This window comes from Thunnus maccoyii, chromosome 9, assembly GCF_910596095.1.
Source record: "Thunnus maccoyii chromosome 9, fThuMac1.1, whole genome shotgun sequence".
Taxonomy (NCBI): domain Eukaryota; kingdom Metazoa; phylum Chordata; class Actinopteri; order Scombriformes; family Scombridae; genus Thunnus; species Thunnus maccoyii.
This window is the reverse complement of record NC_056541.1, coordinates 25,736,480-25,755,055: the sequence shown is the minus strand read 5'-3', so window position 1 is coordinate 25,755,055 and position 18,576 is coordinate 25,736,480. Positions and strand designations below refer to the sequence as shown.

The 18,576-nt window shown below is 38.6% G+C and overlaps 1 protein-coding gene across 8 annotated transcripts in view; it reads right to left on the bottom strand.

Moving 5' to 3' along the window:
- Nucleotides 1–7,678: 7,678 nt before the first annotated feature.
- pbx3b (pre-B-cell leukemia homeobox 3b) overlaps nucleotides 7,679–18,576 on the bottom strand; it is a 58,727-nt gene continuing 47,829 nt past the window's right edge. Inside the window, exons 5-11 of one of the 8 annotated variants that reach the window (XM_042422330.1) lie at nucleotides 18,234–18,369; nucleotides 17,392–17,421; nucleotides 13,295–13,460; nucleotides 12,629–12,706; nucleotides 12,066–12,178; nucleotides 11,081–11,170; nucleotides 7,679–9,392 (exon numbers count right to left, since the gene is read on the bottom strand). In XM_042422330.1, the coding sequence (XP_042278264.1) occupies nucleotides 9,300–9,392; nucleotides 11,081–11,170; nucleotides 12,066–12,178; nucleotides 12,629–12,706; nucleotides 13,295–13,460; nucleotides 17,392–17,421; nucleotides 18,234–18,369 (706 nt within the window). In that variant the 3' untranslated portion in view covers nucleotides 7,679–9,299. The remainder of the gene's footprint in view (nucleotides 9,393–11,080; nucleotides 11,171–12,065; nucleotides 12,179–12,628; nucleotides 12,707–13,294; nucleotides 13,461–17,391; nucleotides 17,422–18,233; nucleotides 18,370–18,576) is intronic. The other 7 variants (XM_042422332.1, XM_042422331.1, XM_042422334.1 and 4 more) reach the window with 7 other exon arrangements.

Genomic DNA, 18,576 nt, shown 5'->3' with positions numbered 1-18,576 from the left:
TGTTCCAAACATGTGGTCTATCATAAATAGATTTTCCACACTCTTTAATAATCTGGCCACCATACTACCTTAATTTACAAAACACACCCTCTTTCATTTTTTGGGTGTTGTAAATGTTTAAAGTTGCATTAACTGTTATTTTTTTGGCAACATGGGGGCAGCGAAAATAAGCTGTGAACACAACACTGACATATTATCTCCTTATAAAGTTGTTGCAAATGTGTTAGCAAACAATTTCCTATTTGCACGTCCAGCAGATACAGATTAGCATTAGCATTTATTTGAAATTGTGAATTGAAATTGAATTGTTTCTGGCCACCTGATGAATTTAAGTCCAATATTCATCTACTATTAGATCTGTTTTGCTCTCCACCAAAACCTGATTGAAATATCTAGCTCTTTTGCTACTAAATGCTGTAATACGCTTTGTCTGTGTGCTGTTTGGTGTTGTGCAGGTAGCGTTCAGTGGGTATTAGCTTTTTTGCTGGAGCGGAAAACAAGGCTGATGAGGGTGGCCAGACTGAACCAGTATGGTTGCAGGTAGGGTTTGTCACTAAACACTGCTCATTTCACATGCAAATAGTCAAGTTATCACTTGCAGGAATTTGTTTTTGGCACATCATAGAAACAACAGTACACAGTGTCATCAGCATTACATATTACACAATATATAACAATCACAATACACAAGGACGAACAGGGATTTGATATAAAGATGCAGAATTCAGAGTCCTTATTGCAACTCGAAGATGATCCATTGTTAATAAAAAAATATTGATTATATGTGCTTTAAGGTTAGGATAATGGTAATCTCAGTTAAGCCTCTGTCTTGTTAAAATCACAAGATTGTTGAAAGAAGGCAGAGACACACATTTACAAAGGTAATGGAATCAAGAAAATCTTGGGAAATGATGGAAAAGTGAAACATACCTTTATCCTGTAATTACATATGTGGCCACAGTGGCTGCTGTGCAGCACAAATTATACTGTATGTGCTTGCTTCAAATGTGCATATAACTAAAATTTTTAAATTGCATTAAGAACAATACAGCAATATAATTAGGGTGCAATCATGCACTTTGTAAACACATAGCAAAGGTGTAGTCAAAAGGTGACTTTAAAGACCAGTGTTGATCTCAGAAAGCTTAACAACAGTCTTATTTATAAGTAAGTATAAATAAGTATTTACAAATAAGTTTCATATCTAAATTTAATTTACCTGCCTGTAGTTTTACCATGAGAGGTTGTTGTGAGGGCCAGATGTGCACTAGGTACTATGATGCAGGATATTACCCAAGTGCTGTTTTTTGCACATCACTGGACTAAAGTGACAATAAGCCAAAAGTCATGACCAGAGATCTGTGGGAAAAAGTCCACATAGAGTGCAAGCTCACTTTAACACATTTCCTCTTCATGATACTATTCTCACATGGTCAATATCTGTATGCTTGTTAGGTTTGATGGCCAGCAGTGGTAGAATGACTGATGGCATGTAAAATATGACATCATGCCAGTGGGCAGCTTTTTTGAGCTCTGCACCAGTGAGGTCACTGGTCTCCTTAATGACATCCTCAGGGTTCTTCTCTACAGTGCAGGGTCTCCCCCTCCACCCAGTACAAGGCCCTAAACACTTAGCTAGCCTCTTTGCTCATTGTTTTTCATCAATAGTTGAGGATAGATGCAGATAATCACAAAGAATTTATAGTGTTTTAGTATGCTTTGTTTACACAATGACCTCTCAACTCCAAACAGTAGAAACAGTAGACGTATTGTGATCAAAAGCATATATGTTATTTATGAAAATGATCAGGATGTAACATTAACTGATTCATATAAAACAACAAAATACATTCCTTATAAATTAACAATAATTTACTACAATTTCTTTTTAGATTCCACAGTTCACCACCACATACCACATTAGGTGAATTTCAAAAATGACACATGCTCTTACAATTTTAACTATGTGATGACATGCATCCTGGTGGCTTGTATAAGATGAAATGTCTCATACACGTCCCTGTGAGAGAAAACCGTGTGATGATGTTTGCTGAAGCTAAAGCTCTGGTTGCTGGACAAATATGTCCTCAGTATACCCGCCTCACATCTGTATTTGTTCTGCTCTGAATCATAGGTGGCCCAAAGCTGTCTTGATAAATAGCTACTCCAGGCAAGTATGGTGTATGCTCTCTGACACTATAGGTCACATAACCTTGTTGTCGGGACTAAGACTAATGCAATGTGAAGTGTCAAGTTATTATACTGAAACTAGACTGTGGAGCGGAACCTGAGCCACTGTGGTGATAGCAAGTAGGTGAAACAAGGCAAGGTGAATGTAAAAAGGTCATAAAAGGGGGAGATACTGAGCAAATGAGAGGGTATGGAAGGGAAAATATTCGATACTAAGTGGGTCTTGTTGGAGGTGAAAAGAGGCACCGAGGTTCTTGGTAGTCGACGTAAATCATAATTGGCTGCTCTGAGCTGGAGCGATGCAGAACACAATGCTGACTTGGTAGTCGCACATGATGCCAGGAAGGGAACGTGTTTGTTTATTTCAGGAGAACTAAATAATGCAGTAATAATCCACCTCACCATGTCTCCCGAGCAAATGCCTCAGCACCTGTCAAGAATTTGCAGTATGTTGTCTATTGAGAGAGTTGCAAGAAGAAAACATGTTATTATTACAAAGCCAAGTAAACTAAAGTAATTGTCTGCAGATGGCAAAAACAAGCCACAGCTGTTAATACAGTGTGAAACATAAGATATGAAATATAAATGTTGCAGCGAGGGACTGAGAACAAACTGCATCAGACCAAAAGCTAATGACTTCCCATTACACAATGTAGCCTATAGCCACACTGCACTAGATAGTGCATAGAGGAGGGAAAATGTGTTGCAAAAATTAGTTGTTATTTCAAGTAATTACCAGAATCAAAGCAGCTGGGTGGTGAACCTCAGATTTGGATCGATTTCAATAAAAATGAACATTTCACCAATTTATTATGAAGGGCAGTGTTGTGCAGTAGTATTTCATTTTCATCTCGTACTTTTGGACAATGTTGTGTGCTCTAAAAATTATAATGAATGTGATGAAAGGATCTCAGTGAAGAAGTGAAGATCTCATGATTAAAGCAGTAGTTTAACATTTTGTGAAATACGCTTATTTGCTTTCTTGTGATGAGTAGATTGATACCACTCTTATATCGCCTCTAAATACGAAGCTACAGCAGCAGCTGGTTAGCTTAGCTTAGCGCAAAGACTGGAAACAGGGGAAACAGCTAGCCTAGCTCATCTGCTTTTACACATAGAACACAGTGGGAATACACAGAAGCATCCAAATATACTGTAAGTAATGATTGGTACTTTTGCAGCTGGGAAGAAGCACTAAGCGTTACTGTAGGAACAAGTCCATGGTGTGTTCATTTCAGAGTCTACTGTAGTTGCACCCAGAACAAATGACTGCTCCATCCTCTCTGTAGACTCTCGGAAGTGTAAACCTATTGCTGAAACAACTCCTGTGCTGCAGCAGCAAACTGTGATGTGGGTGAACAACAAAGTTCACCCAGATTATAAACCTCAAATATAACTCTGACTGTAGAGTTCCTTCAGCAGCTCAAAACTATTCTGACTATTTGCAGAAGCTGTTGATAATCTTTCTCAGCGTGTTGTCATCCTCTTTTGAATCATCCCACTTCCACCATGTTAATATGTAGCATAAGCGGGCCATTTTATGTTTTTTGGGGAAAGAAGTCATACACATATTGTCACTTTATGTCTGTTTTAAAGCTTGTAAATGAATTTAGTCTGTTGTCTGGTGTACTTATTCAGTGACCCACTTGCCTAATCTTGATTAACAATTTGGCTCAGCTGCTCTGTCTTTTTTCCAGAAATTGACAACAGCATCATTTGTTTTCCAGTCACAAGCCTTAGATGGAAAAATAAGAAAGTGTTTTGTGTAACTGGCACTTTTAAGTCTTGACATGTTTTCAGGGTGCAATGAGCCATGTTGGCATTGTGTTAATGTATTATATCCCTGCCTCTAAATCACAGAAATGACCCGTATTCATTTATTTAAAAACTTTAAGGATCAAGTAGGAATTTTAATCCAAAGCAGATGCTGCACCTCTATAGATCAAATTTAAGAGCTGTCAGCACAGTCAGTTTTATATTACGGCACTTGAACCTTTTGTGGCTTTATATGAACCTGAGCTTCATAACCTCCATAATGTTACATCTATCAGCCTCAGCCACCTCCACCTGCTTTGAATGTTATACAGTCAATGTTGAGATACACGGCTGACTGATGACATCCTCATGAAGCCAAATTGAAAGGTTCAAACCTTAAATAACTGCAGCCATTGATTTAATAAAGTTACATGATACAATTATTGAATTTTTATTGTGCGATGTGTGTGTGAAAGAGAGAAAGAAATGGACAGAGACAGACAGAAAGATACTGTTCTTGTTTTTTTTTTCTGCTGTTTTCTATTTTCTGTGACTTGGTGTCAGGATATTTGAGCAGCACAAAGGCAGCCCTTGCTTGCTGACACGCGTCTGCTAAGAGGTAAGGCAAACATCTGTCTCCTGTCACAAGCCTTCACATGCCTGCTTTTGCCCAACAAGGTATGATAAGCCACCATCAGTTCAGAGACGATGCTACATGTGATCCTGAAGCAATATTCGAGCACCTAAAATGGGTGAATGGGTTGAAATGAAATTGAAAATGAACTTCTAAAGATGTAAGGAGAGGTAGGATCAAATGTTAATTAACTCCACTGTTTTAAGCTCAAAGGCCACTCAGGACTCATCTCTTAATAGAAGTCAGCGCTGCTGTGGGGATCAGTGCAGGCGGTCTCTGGTCCATTATACTCCTTCTCTGTAAATCACACTACTGTACACTACTCTCAGGCTCATGTATCCAGCTTGATGAGCATCTAATGAAGCAAGAATTCAAACAGTGGAGTATTCCAGAAAGAAAGATTAGCAAGTTAACCAAATCTGTTAAATTGAAATTAAGGGAAATCCAGCATTTTCTGTTCCAAAACAGTTAAACTGGGTAATGTAAAGTATAAAATGTAAAGCCTAAGCAAAGCATGTTAGCTAACTTATTTGCTTTTCCTTTTTTATACAGTGCCATATTTGTGTGTTTTAATACAATTAGATTTAAAATTGAAATGAAGATAATAATATCTAAATAAGTTCATGGCTACATCACACTATGACTATTATTGTCAACATTTATTCTTATTTCAGATGCCATATTGCATGAGTTGAGTGTGATTAAAGAAATACGTGTAGTATTGTTGTGTCACTGGCAGCTGACTTCATTCTTAAAGCACTATTATGTCCATGTAGGTTTTCAAATACATGAAAACTCTTGCTTGAATATCTTGCCTATAATTGTCAAACACACAAAGGATTCATGCTATTAAACCCAATACTTTAAGTGCATGAACACACTGAGCTAACAATGCATTACCTAATGTCTGTATGAGTTTTGTTCCATTATGTCCACCCTGCTGAGCCACAATATACATTCACTTTGGTTCTCTGATACCATATACAGCAGGTTTCCTGTGGTGGAGAACACTGCATCTGTCTATTGAAATCTTTGCCCTCTTCATGGGGAATTGGTGTGTTTTGGGCTTCACATCTCTGATACAGTGTGTGTTTTAAAATCAAATACATAAGTGATCCTGATGGTTGAAGTACCTGATCACGTTAGCTGTTAGTTTGTGAAATGATGTAAACAACTGTCTAGTGTTAACTGAAATAAGCTCTCACAATAGCCCCATTTATTTCTGTCCTGTGAACTATAATCTATTGGGTTATGATATTTTATATTCTTTTTGTGACTCCACTCAGATTAACCTATTTTTTCCTTACAGAAAACACTAATTATTCCATCAAATCCAAAGTGAATGTTACTGCACACATTGTTGATGTTTTAGGTGGGTTTTGTGTGTATATCACACTGCATATAGAGTCACATTTATAAATGAAAAATACATATATGGCATCTTATGAATTTCTGTTTGAACCTCCTACCTATTAAATTTAGCAATAACGTTGATTCAATTACAGCTTTTTATATTTTAATATAAACAATCTCTCTATTGAAACACAGTATAACATGGGTCTGTGAACAATGCACTATAAGCAATAAATCAAACTGAAAAAATTACATTCTATATTTAATCTAATATGAACTCTACCTTAATAATATAAATGATATCTTTCTCTGATTTAATTGGCACTTGCTTGGTGCATATTGCTAATGTAATTCTGGATTTCCATATTTAATGATGCATGCTTTTCATGGTGAATTTTACTTAGAAAATGTCGTATTTAATGAACCTTAGAAAAGTCTCTAATAGGCATAATCTCAGAAAATGTTCCTTCTTTATTTAAAAGGTTCTGAGGCCAATTTTGCTGAGTGCAGTACTTAAAATCCAATAGTTGAAGTCTTGAGGAAGCAAATGTATCTATTTGTAAAGGTAGAATGAGCAAATAGATTATAATCCAAATGGCAGAGTACAGCAGAACTGGACCTCAGACTCCAAATGCTTTTATAATTCCTGTGAGAGGAAATATGTATGCATATGCACACTCCATTATTATTAGAAAAGAATAGTCTTAAACAGTATTGCATGGAGCATACTAGCATGTGTGCATGAACTTAATGGTAATTAAAACATTAGAGGAATGCTGCACAATCTCCCCAAAGCAGGATTCAATCATTATTAATAATAATTAAAATAAATAATGATATGTAAAGTAGTTTGGACATCTGTGGCATGGGTTTCAGGTATAAAGATATGATTTTCACAGAAAGGTGTTCAATGAATTTCTGCACTGGTTGAGTGGACAAACATGCTCTCTCGGGAAACAGTCTGTGCATTGCGCTTGAATTAAACTCATGCTATGCTGTTACATCTCACTTGTCTTTTTCCTGTCTATCTACACTTGTGTGTTGAAATCAAAACAAATTATACACAAAGGCTCAAAAATTCAAATTAGCTGAACACCATGAATGGTGATATCCTTGATTTGCTGCAGTGTACAAATACGGTATGTTTCAGCAATATTTATACTGTCAAAAATCCAGGAGGGTCCATGACTGAGAGACATAAACACTGGACACAAGCACAGGAGAGGGAGACAGGAATGAAGAACTCTGCTGAGAAAATGAGAATAAATGGATGTCAATTTCCATGTGGAATTGGTAACCAATGATCCATTAAGGCAGCCTTTCCACAACAGACAGACAAAATAGCCTGAATTAGAAGTGCCTGACATTTCAGTTAATTGCACTAACAATGTCAGCTCCACAGTAGCTGCAAACCAGGTTAAGTCCTCACCTTCTTAAATCCATATGAAACAACAACCACGTACAGAGCTTATACTGTATGTGCAAGGATAACGGCAAATGATGAATGAATTACTTGAAATATTGTATTGACATGAATTATGTTTTGATAAAATTCTGTAAATAAGGAAAATACACAAGAGGTGTTGTTAAATTATTGACTGGTGCTGGCTTAAATGAGTTCATAGTTAATATTATTGGACAGGTGCAGCACTCCCTCCATTAAAATGTATCCTTTACTGGCAGTTTATGAAGAGGAAAAGTGCCTCTCATACTGACTTAACAAACATGAAAGAAAACACAACTTGCTGTCATGAAAGCAAAAGGTTTATTCATGTTTGAAATTACACAACTACCACAAGGAAGACTTTTCAGTCCAGGGTGTAGTCTGGTTAGAAAGTAACACTAAACATCTTTAATACATTAGAATCACTGCCACAAATCATTTGTCATGACTTTTCAGTTTCAGAATCACATACAATAGAAAAAAGAGAAAAGAAGGTTTGAACCCTGTTGAACAGAGCTGGAAATATACAGTTCTGAATACTGAAACCTCTATGCATTACAGTTTTTATAGTGATTTTTTTTCTTTCTTTTTTTGCATGATTTAGTAACAAGATGAGCAACATTCAAAATGTTTTTTTTTTCTTCAGTATTTACAACAGTTTTACTGTTTGGTGTTAATTTATCAACAATGTTCATCGCACCACCTTCATAAAAGCCACAGACCAACAACTTCTTCACCCCCCCTCCCCATCTACTTTTCATGGTATTAATATTGTTATCATTTTCATTTTTTTATTTTTGTCGTTTTAAGCTGCAATACAGCAACCGCATTTTATTAAAAGATTAAAATATACATTAGATTACATAGAGAATGAGGAAGTTTACAGTGTTACAAGATGTAATCAAAATAACTACATAAAAAACATTAAATAAAGGCAACAAAAGAAAAACTATGGTGGTGATATTGTTTAGAGGTAGTAAGTGAGCACTCTAAGCTACAGAAATGTTGGAAATTGTTTGTTTCTATGAATTTTAATGAGGTAATAAAGCTGTGTATTGATTGGTGGGATGTATAATTACTCTTAAGCTATATTATGTACAATTTTTCGTATGTAACAGGGCCTGATCCTGTGTGGCATGAGGGAAGGTAATGTATCTACTGTGGGGGGGTTTGTTGATTTCCATAAGCAGTACAAAAAAAAAAAAGAAAAATGTTTACATATGTACATACTAAACATCAAATTATAAAATATGGAATGGTGTCATGTTATAGTCAAGCAATCAATTACACTTCTTTATGTTCCAGACTTTGAATAGTCATTTGCTTGTACTAATGTATACGGCTGTAAGGCAAAATAAATCTCGAAAGTAACTACAAAGCTGCCATTGAGCTGTCAACAGTAGCATTGATGAGTTGCTGAACAAGATTGCAAGCACATTACAGTCAAATAAACAGCTGCTTTAATCTATGTATTGTAAGAACTGAAAGAGAAAGCAATTATCAAAATGGAAAACGGTAATTAAATCAAGAATCAGATAAATGGCCATTTAAAATGTCATAAAATGTCATGTAAAATACACACAAGTGTCATCCAGTATTTTGGGTTCAGAGGAGATAATTATCCTGAAAGTTTACTGAGTAACATCCGAGGGCTGTTTTATATTTTTACATGTGTGTGCTTACCCCTACAACAAACAAATAAGAGCATGGTGATTTATGGAGACAGAAAGAAAACACTGAACAATCAAGAAACACTGGGTGTTCATGACGGAGAATGTCATTTGCGTGTGCGGCATGGTCGTGGGACATTTTAAGGTACAGGAAAATGGATCTGTTGTGAAAAGGTTTTGTATATCCTCTGCTGTTGGTCAGCCAGTTAAAGAGTCCATGCCCAGCTTGAGGCTAAGATGCGTTATTAGCGGATCAATTCGAGGTATCGGAGTGCACACTTCCAGGTCCTTCTGTCGGAGATATTACAGAAGACGGAGTCGTTGCATCTTGCCATCCCCCATTAGCCTAAGACATAAACAGGAAATGGTTGAGATTACAATCACATTCTCTGCAATATGTACAATTTAATACCCAAAATGCAACCAAACACTCAAAAAATGGAGAGACTTTGAGATTCTGGTTGCACTTATGTGTCAGCTGATATTTAAATGTTTTGGACGCAGTGATGCTGTGTGATTAGTCCAGACTCTTAGCACTCTTTGCAATTCAGTAACATCAGCAAAGAGACTCTTGGAAACAAATTTGTCTCCTGTCCCGACCAATGGGAGCAGTCCCTGAAATCAGTGTCTAAGCAGATTTCAGCAGCGGCCGACAGCTTGTCGCTACATATTCTCCTGTCAGTCAGGAAGAGGGAGGGCTCGGGCTGGGTGAGGTGGGGAGAGCTGAGTGAAAGTGACAGGGCAGGGCCTCTCCAAGAGAGCCAGTCTTAGCCAGCCTGACTTTGCTTTGCTCCAGGCATGACCTAGCCTTTACAGGATCCTTCTACGTCACCGCCAACAAAGCTAAAGGTTAGTCTATGCTAATATATCTATAAGGCTCTTTCTGGGTTGTTGCTACAAAACAGGAGCTTTGCAATAACTGGACTTATTCGAGAATATTATATTAGTGTAACTAATTTTATTTTGATTCTCTTTTTGTCACATGTGAAGGTTAGTTGAGTACCGTCAGCTGCTGTTTTAGCAGGGATTGTACAGAGCTCTGGTGAGCCACTAGGCACAGGTCTACACTGCACATGGAAGTGAGAAACCTTGTGAGAAAGTGAAAAACACTTGATCCTGCTGGGAGTTGACATATCTAAAGAGCTTATAGCAATAAGGCTTCAGCAAAGCCAAAATGACACCAAAAGCACTGAATGCTGGCACCATCCTCCACCATTTGTTTATATAAAATGTGTTAACTGTTTTTCACAGAATATATATATTTTCATTTTCCAGTGAGATTGCTGCAAAATTCATAAATTTAATGCTTAAGCTTTAAATAATATCAGACTGTGAATATGCGTGCATTTTACCCAACAGGCATAACAATATAAAGTGAGCAAATACTGAGCTTCTGATATAGTGAGCAGAGAGAGAGAGAGCTGTCTGATGCTATTTCTCTCTCTCTTCATCCTCTCTCATCAACGAAATTAATCTTTACTCTGATAGCTTCAGATTATGCGCTGCTTTACAAAAAGGCGCCATATCAAACCTCATCAAGGAAGATGGAATTCATGTCTGGAAAGAGCTGCAGGCGATCACATGTTCATATTTTATCATGAAGATAAGGCTATGGAAAATTCTGTGAAGCATTTCAAAATAGCTAAACGCAACAGATACCGTGCAGAGAAAGCCTTTTTTCATCTCGTTTTGGCTTGAGTCAAACAAAGTATTAAAAGACGTCTATTAAAGTAAAGCTGGAGGTTCCTTACCCCTGCCCCGCAATATGCTTTATTAAATGTTACTTTTACTCGTGTCAGGTGGCAAAGTGACAAGATGTTTACAGCAGCTAATATTTTACGACCCAAGCTTCTTTAAGAAGCCAAAACACGTGCAAAGATGGGTCTACCTGTATGTGTGCAATGCAATATAATGTACTACACAGTCATTAAATATGATTAAAAACGGTGTAGCGAATTCAGAACAGCATGAACTCATGTCACACTGCCTATATCTTACCAATGTATATGTGAAACCAATAAAACCTCTACTTACATTTAAGCCATGTGGACTATACATTGTGTTTCCCCCAAGAGCATCATTGTATCCTGCCGTCTGACTGATAACATGGCGCAGGGTATCCACCTGAAGGGGACAGACAAGGTGGACAGGCTGGTCAAGTCGGTGTCTCGCAGCAGGCCAACACTAACTGTAAACATGCTCAGTGAAGCAACAGATACTGACTAGTGTGAAATCACAAAGGGACTCCTGAGACACCAAATGTACTAACCAGATTTGCAACACAGCTAATAGATTTTCTAATGAAAAAAAAAAAAAAAAAAAAAAAAAAAGGCATACTAAAGTTACTAGCATGCTCAAATCCATGGCATCTGCTATAGTGGCTATGGATTACTAAATAAAAAACAAAAGCATAAGTGACAAAAACATAACACATACACTATGGCTGTTTTAAATTAGTTTTTATTTTTTACCTTAATCATGAATAAGCATAGATTGTTTTCATAAGTGCATGGTTGCGATTGTGTGTCGGTTGCGTAGCTGCGTTAAAACTTACAAAATGGAAGACATCAACAACAAACGATAACAAGATGAGACAGGAAGATAGCAATATAGAATACAGAAAAAAGGGGAAAACACAGTACCAAAAACCCAATACCAACCCAAGAGCTCAAGTCAAAGCCAAATGCATTCACAAAATGTTATTTAAGATGTTTGGAATAGTAATCAGAAAATTGCTTTGCGGCATGATACAGCAGTGGGGTGGGATTATATTTTGGCTGCCAAAATATTCCATCCAAAGCGAAATAGTCAGTAAACACTTTGTTCACATCAGTCGGAGGTATCGGAGGCCTCACGGTGGTAATTTGAACTGCCCTCGCATGAGCAGCATGGTTTTTCTTATTTTCTATTTTTGGTTTAATGTGCTTCAGACTGCACTGTGGATGGCTCAGTACACAGGCAAGACAAGGACAGCTCTCTGCACTGGTAGTCAGGAACTGTCCCTGATTGTTGATCCTACCTGTGACTGTACATTGGCTCCGACTTGTGCCCCTTGGTAAGAATCCCCATTCAGACTCTGCATGCTCAAGAACATGTCCCCAGAGTTTGGGAGGTTAAAAGAACCTGAAGAACCTGGAAAGGGAAGATGTAAGTAGCTGAATACATGAGAGGGCTATAAAGGGAAAGCACACACACGCACACACACAAATAACGCAGACACACACACCACGCATGTGTCTGCATACACAGACCCAACTCAAGCAGACACATAGAAATACACTGAAGAAAAGACTCCCATAAAGCAAGCAACTACAAGGGTTAGGGAGGAAAGGAGGGAGAGCAAAGAAACAAACAGAAGAGGACGATATGCAGAAGGACTGTAGAGGATATACAGATCTTTTTACAGATGCGGTGGGGACACAAATGAAATGAAAATCACATGACACAAGGGACCGGTTCTATATGTGGTTGGTCGCTTAAGCTCCCAATTGTTCCACATCACCTACTTCCAATCTAACGTTGGCGGGAGGTATCACATGGTAAATGACAAGGACAATAAGAAGCTTATGAAAAGACCAGTACCAGTAAACATGTTGGTTAAAAGAGTGTTTTTGCTCTCTGCAGAATCCAGCTGAAACTCTTCATCTTTCATCTGGAATCCTGGGTGCAAGAAAAAGGGACCACTTCATAAGCTTACCACATCCCGACGCAGGTCATCCTAGTCCATTACATTACTCATTATACCGGACTAAATATGCCCTTTTAGGCTTTGTGTTTTTATATGACTTATTTAATATGAATTGCATATAATGTCATTTTGATATAATAATATCATTGTATGTAAAATGCTCCCAGCAATTATGTTTACCCATATTTAGCAAAAAAGCACTACCATTCACTGGAACTACATACCATTACATTACAAATGACAGGAAGTTGACAGAAAGTCAAGGGAAAACAAATCCCATGGCATCATTCTGAATTCTCGCTTTTTTTTATTTTGCCAAAAATACATGTGTTCTTGGTTCACAAGTCAGGAACGCTCTCTTTATGCATGAGTTTGCTTGGCATCAACTGTCTTATAGACAGGAGACACTGTGATCCCCAAGCTGGGAGCAGAGCCTGTCACTCTTGCCTGTGTGAATGGTGCATGAGAGAGTGAGGCAGGTAGGCAGCAGGTTAAGGGCTGAGGTAGAGGGCAGATCTTTTTTTTTTATTTGTCTTTTGTCTATATGCAGGAGTGCCTACCGGAGTTAGGTGTGGTAGGGGAGTTGGCCTGGCTGTTCTGCACTGCAGCGGCTGCAGCGTGTGCTGCATTTACAGCAGTCTTGGCAGCATACAGGTTGGCTTCTTCCTGAAACTTGCCGATATTTTTCTTGTACCGGATCCTTTTGTTGCCAAACCAGTTGGATACCTGTGTGGGAGAGCAGAGGGAGGAGGAGCAGAGGAGTCAGACGTCAAGCAGCCACAGCACCGTGCACTGAGCAGTGTGATTGTTTCAAGATGTCATGTTTGGGTCCATCAAGTACCCAATTCCCAGCCCCTGCAGTAATGTCCACCGGGTACACAAGCTAATTAAGCCATAATCAGGAGCCACTTGTGTCTTCTCATGGATGGGAGCATGACATGCTCTCAGTTCTGTCTCCTGACAAAACTAAAACACAAGGGGCTCCTACTGCATAGACACTAAAGTTATTGTATTATATGTATATATATATATATATATATATATATATATATATATATATATTATATATTTTTTTCATATCAAGGCCTGTTATTAAAGATATAAATCTTAATGTTTCCCCACTTGTGAAATATATATTTGATCATATTTACTCTCTACAGGTAGGTTAATATTTTACTAAAATACTTACATATTAAAGCATGCATACCACCTCATAATATAATAAACTGTTTCCTTTCATTAATGGCTGGCATGAGCACCATTCTTACTGGAAGTGCTTTAATTTTGATAATAAAAACTTTAATACAGCCATGAGACATTTGTTTATATGTCTTGGAGTGTGTGCGTGTGTGGATATGTGTGTGTTATGGGGAGGTGGGGTGGGTCATGTGCTCAGTGATTCAGAAAGCAACTTTTGTTTATAATTATCAAAAACAAGAGTTAGAGGCTAAAGACCTGTAGACATGAGAAGCAGTAAACACAGATTATTGGGGCAGTCAGAGTTAATTGGTGTGTTAAAAAAAAGAAATTTTTACCAAAGAGAAATGGAACTCTAAAGGCAGGAGGGAAAATTATTATATGAAACTGGGTATATTCAGATTTGGAGCAGTTGGGCACGCTAATTTTGTTGAATTGAAATGATGACATCTAACATTAGTCAGAGACCGAAAAGTTGTATGAACCTTATGTGTGAATGCTGGCTCTGCAATAACAGTGGAATAATAATGAGATGATGCTTGCTTTTAATGGTCCTATAAATTAGAGTGTCTTGTCGCGGTACTGCTGCCCCCCTCTCAGGCTCTGCAGCCCACGGCTGGACCAGCCAAAGAGCAGCTGCCCCTAATGACGCTTTATTTAATTTCCACCCATGTGCTTAAATTTTAATATCCCCAGCAGCCCGCCAATGTTGTGGTGTAAAAACTGACTGGATTTGCAGGACATCAGATCATTTCTATCCTGCACGTCTCTGTGCTCTAAATCTTTAATATCTAGGCAATTAAAATTAATGACCATTCAGGCGAGGCCCACTGTTGGCAGGGTTTCCTTGACATCAATTGTTTGATGGGTTTACCTAGAGGTTAAACTAACAAGCAAGGTTTAATTGGAAGCAATGAAAGCCCTGGCCATCATCCTTTTTACTTAACCTGCTTATAGTGGATTGTAGGGCCAAAGACGATGCAATATTCTCGCTCTATAAGACAGCTTACAAAGTGCCCGCAAATGCCTGGAAATCATAGAAAATGTTTTCCCAACCTCATCAGTCTGTTTAATTTAACAATATACAAACAAATGTGTTAAACACAAGTAAATGTATTGAAATGTAAATTGTGAAGACATATTTATCATTAAGTGCGACTGTTAGCAGTAACAGACTTTACACTAGTTTACTTTTTGCCACATATTATTACTTTAACCAATGTGGCAGCGATGCAATCAAATCCTACAGATTTATAGTAAAATGTGAGTGATTATTTCAAGCAGTAACAGATGAAAGATAAACTTTTTGTTCATTCTGCTCTTATCCTTTGGGATAAAGTGTGTTATGACTTGATCCTACCACTGTATGGTGTTACAAGACTAAACAGACTCAGCAGTGTTGGCATTAAATCCTCTAGATGTTATACCACCCCTCTCCGTTCTACACACACATTTCTCTCCTGCCCACTGAACTCTGGCTTTAGTGATTCTCGGGTTCAGCTAAATATTGAACAAATGCAAGGCACTGTAAGGTGTGGAGCACAACCCAATCTACAGAACTAATTCCCTTTTATCTTGTGGCAGGCCATGCATTCAATTGACTCCTATGTGTGGTGAGAACCAGGTTGTGAGACTGAATTACCTGACATCAGCAGCCTCAAAGGCAGCGATTGTATAATGACCATGCAGACTCCTTGCAAGAACACGATACCGTTGCCTTCGTTGCTCCCCACCGGAGAGGCCGTGGAGCCGTAGTTAATAATTCAAACTATTTCACCCTATTTCAGGTCAATACTCCTCGCTAGTCAATGAAAGGTAATCTGTCTATGATCTCAATATATGAGCTTATAAAGCCCTGAGCCTTAAATACAAATACAAAAGCCGGTCTCGCTAGCTGTGATACCATCAATTATACAGGCTGCGTTAATAATGAATGATACCTCACGTCTTAGTTTCTCTAAATTTACTATGATCTGAAATATTGAAAAGTGTCACTCAGAGGAATAAATCCTATCAATGTAGGTAATCTAAATTAATATCTGCATTGGGATCTGCTTTAAATGTTGAACACAGCGTCCCAATCACACAGATTATATCAGATATGTCTTCTGAAACATCCATAAACCCTAACACAAACCAAAGCCATCCAATCCCATGCTTTCATTCAGCACGGCACATGCAAGGTGACTGCGGAAATAAGACGCATCCTGCATTTAGAGAGCCACCTCTAAGTAATGTCAGCAGCTCATTTCATTCAATTTTTAGCAATAAGCAAGCAGGATTCAGTATTAGTCAAATCAGACAAATCAGATAATAATGTATACATTCAAAAATTCTGTTTGTTTGTTCATCACTGAAGCTTTTTCTTGAGGCCATTTGAAAAAATAACACTGCATCTGAACTGCAGGAATCTGGACTTGCACTCAGGGAAGTCGACAGTGCATCACTTGCATTTTAAATGATCCCTGTTAGAATGATGCAGGGTGTTTCGTCAGCGATGATGTATTGAGCAGAGCTGCGGACTGATATTGGCATACCATTCACGACGGATGGTTTTTACTTAATGAACTGCTTGTGTAATCAACAAAGCCCGCAAAAGAGTTTGGGGTGTTTGAAAAATGACTTAGCTGAGCCCTCGGAGTGGCCACAGCGAGTGGTTTGTGACTCTGAAAGGCTGGAGCACGGTGAGGGATAACACACTTACGGCGCACTCAGCATCATGTCGAGCCTCAGAGTTTGTTACTCACTTAAAATAAGCCAAAGCACCAAGAATAAGTCAATAAGAATGTCTGCCGTGGCCTCCGCTCGTCGAGGAATACACCACTAATGGGGCCTAAGATGAGTTCAAGTGAATTTTTAAAAGCCCTCTAATTTCTGCATAGACTGATTTGTTCTCATGGGAACTCGTACAGTGGCCTGTTTAGCGAGGCACTCAGAAATCAGAGTGGAGCTCCATTTGTGAGGGTCGGTGCCCATTTCTTTAACTGCTATGAAGCACACAGTGATCGGAGGTGGGCGGGGGGGGGGGTTAAATAAACTCAGAGCGCAGTTTGAAGATTCAAAAGACCACACAACCTGTCGACGCTCTACAACAAACAAAAATAATGTAGTAAACAATAGCAAAAAAAGTGGAATTTCATGTGACACATTTTGTACACACAGAATATGGTGATAACATGGGTGTGGTTTCAAAATATGAATTAATCAAAAGTAGTCTGTGTACTTGTGTGACTTAAAGGTGGGATGTGAATGCTGAAAAAGTCTTATCCACTCTTTTTTTTTTTTTTTTTTTTTAAATGTAAATTTAAATACTGTCATTTATGATAACATGAGCATTGAACCAGTAGTGTGAGGGAGGGAGGTTCTGTGCAGTGAAAAACTGTGAGTCTATTACATACATAAATAAACAAAGGAGGTACAAAAAAATGAAAACAGTGGATCAGGAGAAGTTATGACATACCTGTGATACTGTGATGGTGCTTCCCACCCCCTGAAGGCAAAAAAGAATGGGCTTTTACAGTATCTGACTCTTCATGACTACACTCAATATACCCCTCAACACCCCCTCCCCACACAGAACAAAACACTGCAGATTAATCGTTATTGTATAGATTAATGTTTCTCTGATATCGTGTCTCATGAGGACAACCATAGAACAATAGAGTATAAAAAAATCTAGATAGTAGTCACAATCATAGCAGGAAAGGGAGAGCACAGGATAATAATACTTTGGATGTGGGGGTTAGGTGTGAGAGATATTGCCTTCAGGTTTACCCAACAAGGAGGCTAGGCTATATATATATATATATATATAAAGTGGGAAAGTCACATCTTGTAAAATTTAAAACATAACTGTGAATTAGCAGAGTTCTGCAAGGTCACTTGAACAGCAAACATACAAAAAACAAATACCCAGCATCAACAGCTTTTCTTACAGTAATGGATGATGCCATTTTTTTTCTTCCCAGCTTATGACCTGAGCGACTGACCAGGCAACAGAGAGAGCACACATGGTGGATGGGAATGAGAGGGGGAAATGGCAGGGGACCCAGCGTTGGGCGGCTAAGGAAGGACAGCATAGTGCTTTGATTGAGGCCAAGATGATATAGGCCTCCCCTCCCTGTGGCCCTGCTCTGACTGACTGGGACCAGCCTTGACTGAAGCATCATTAGGCAGTCACAATGTCAAGGTTAGCTAAGGACATTGTGTCTTGGTGGTGTGACCTTCGGTAACTATCCCTCTAGGCTTCAGCCTTTCCCACCCTGATTACCCACCAGCTACTATTAGTTGAGCAGTACCCACCTGGGAAACTGTGATGCTGCACTTCTTGGCCAGCTCCTCTTTAGCCTCCTCGCTTGGATATGGGTTGCTGAGGTGCGAGTAGAAATATTCATTCAAAATTTCCGTCGCCTGCTTGCTGAAGTTTCTCCTTTTCCGCCTGAGTGGGGAGCAAAACGAGAGAAAGGCCGAGCAAGCCTATTAGTGGGACCAGCATTAACTCATCCATTTGGATCGCACAAATTGCACAATCAATCTCACACATAAATGGTGAAAATAATGAGGAATGGGCTCTAAGGGCCCTCAGGAGCAGAATATCGTGTCCTGCTCCAAGAGTCTCATCAACACACAGAAGACCAGACTCCAA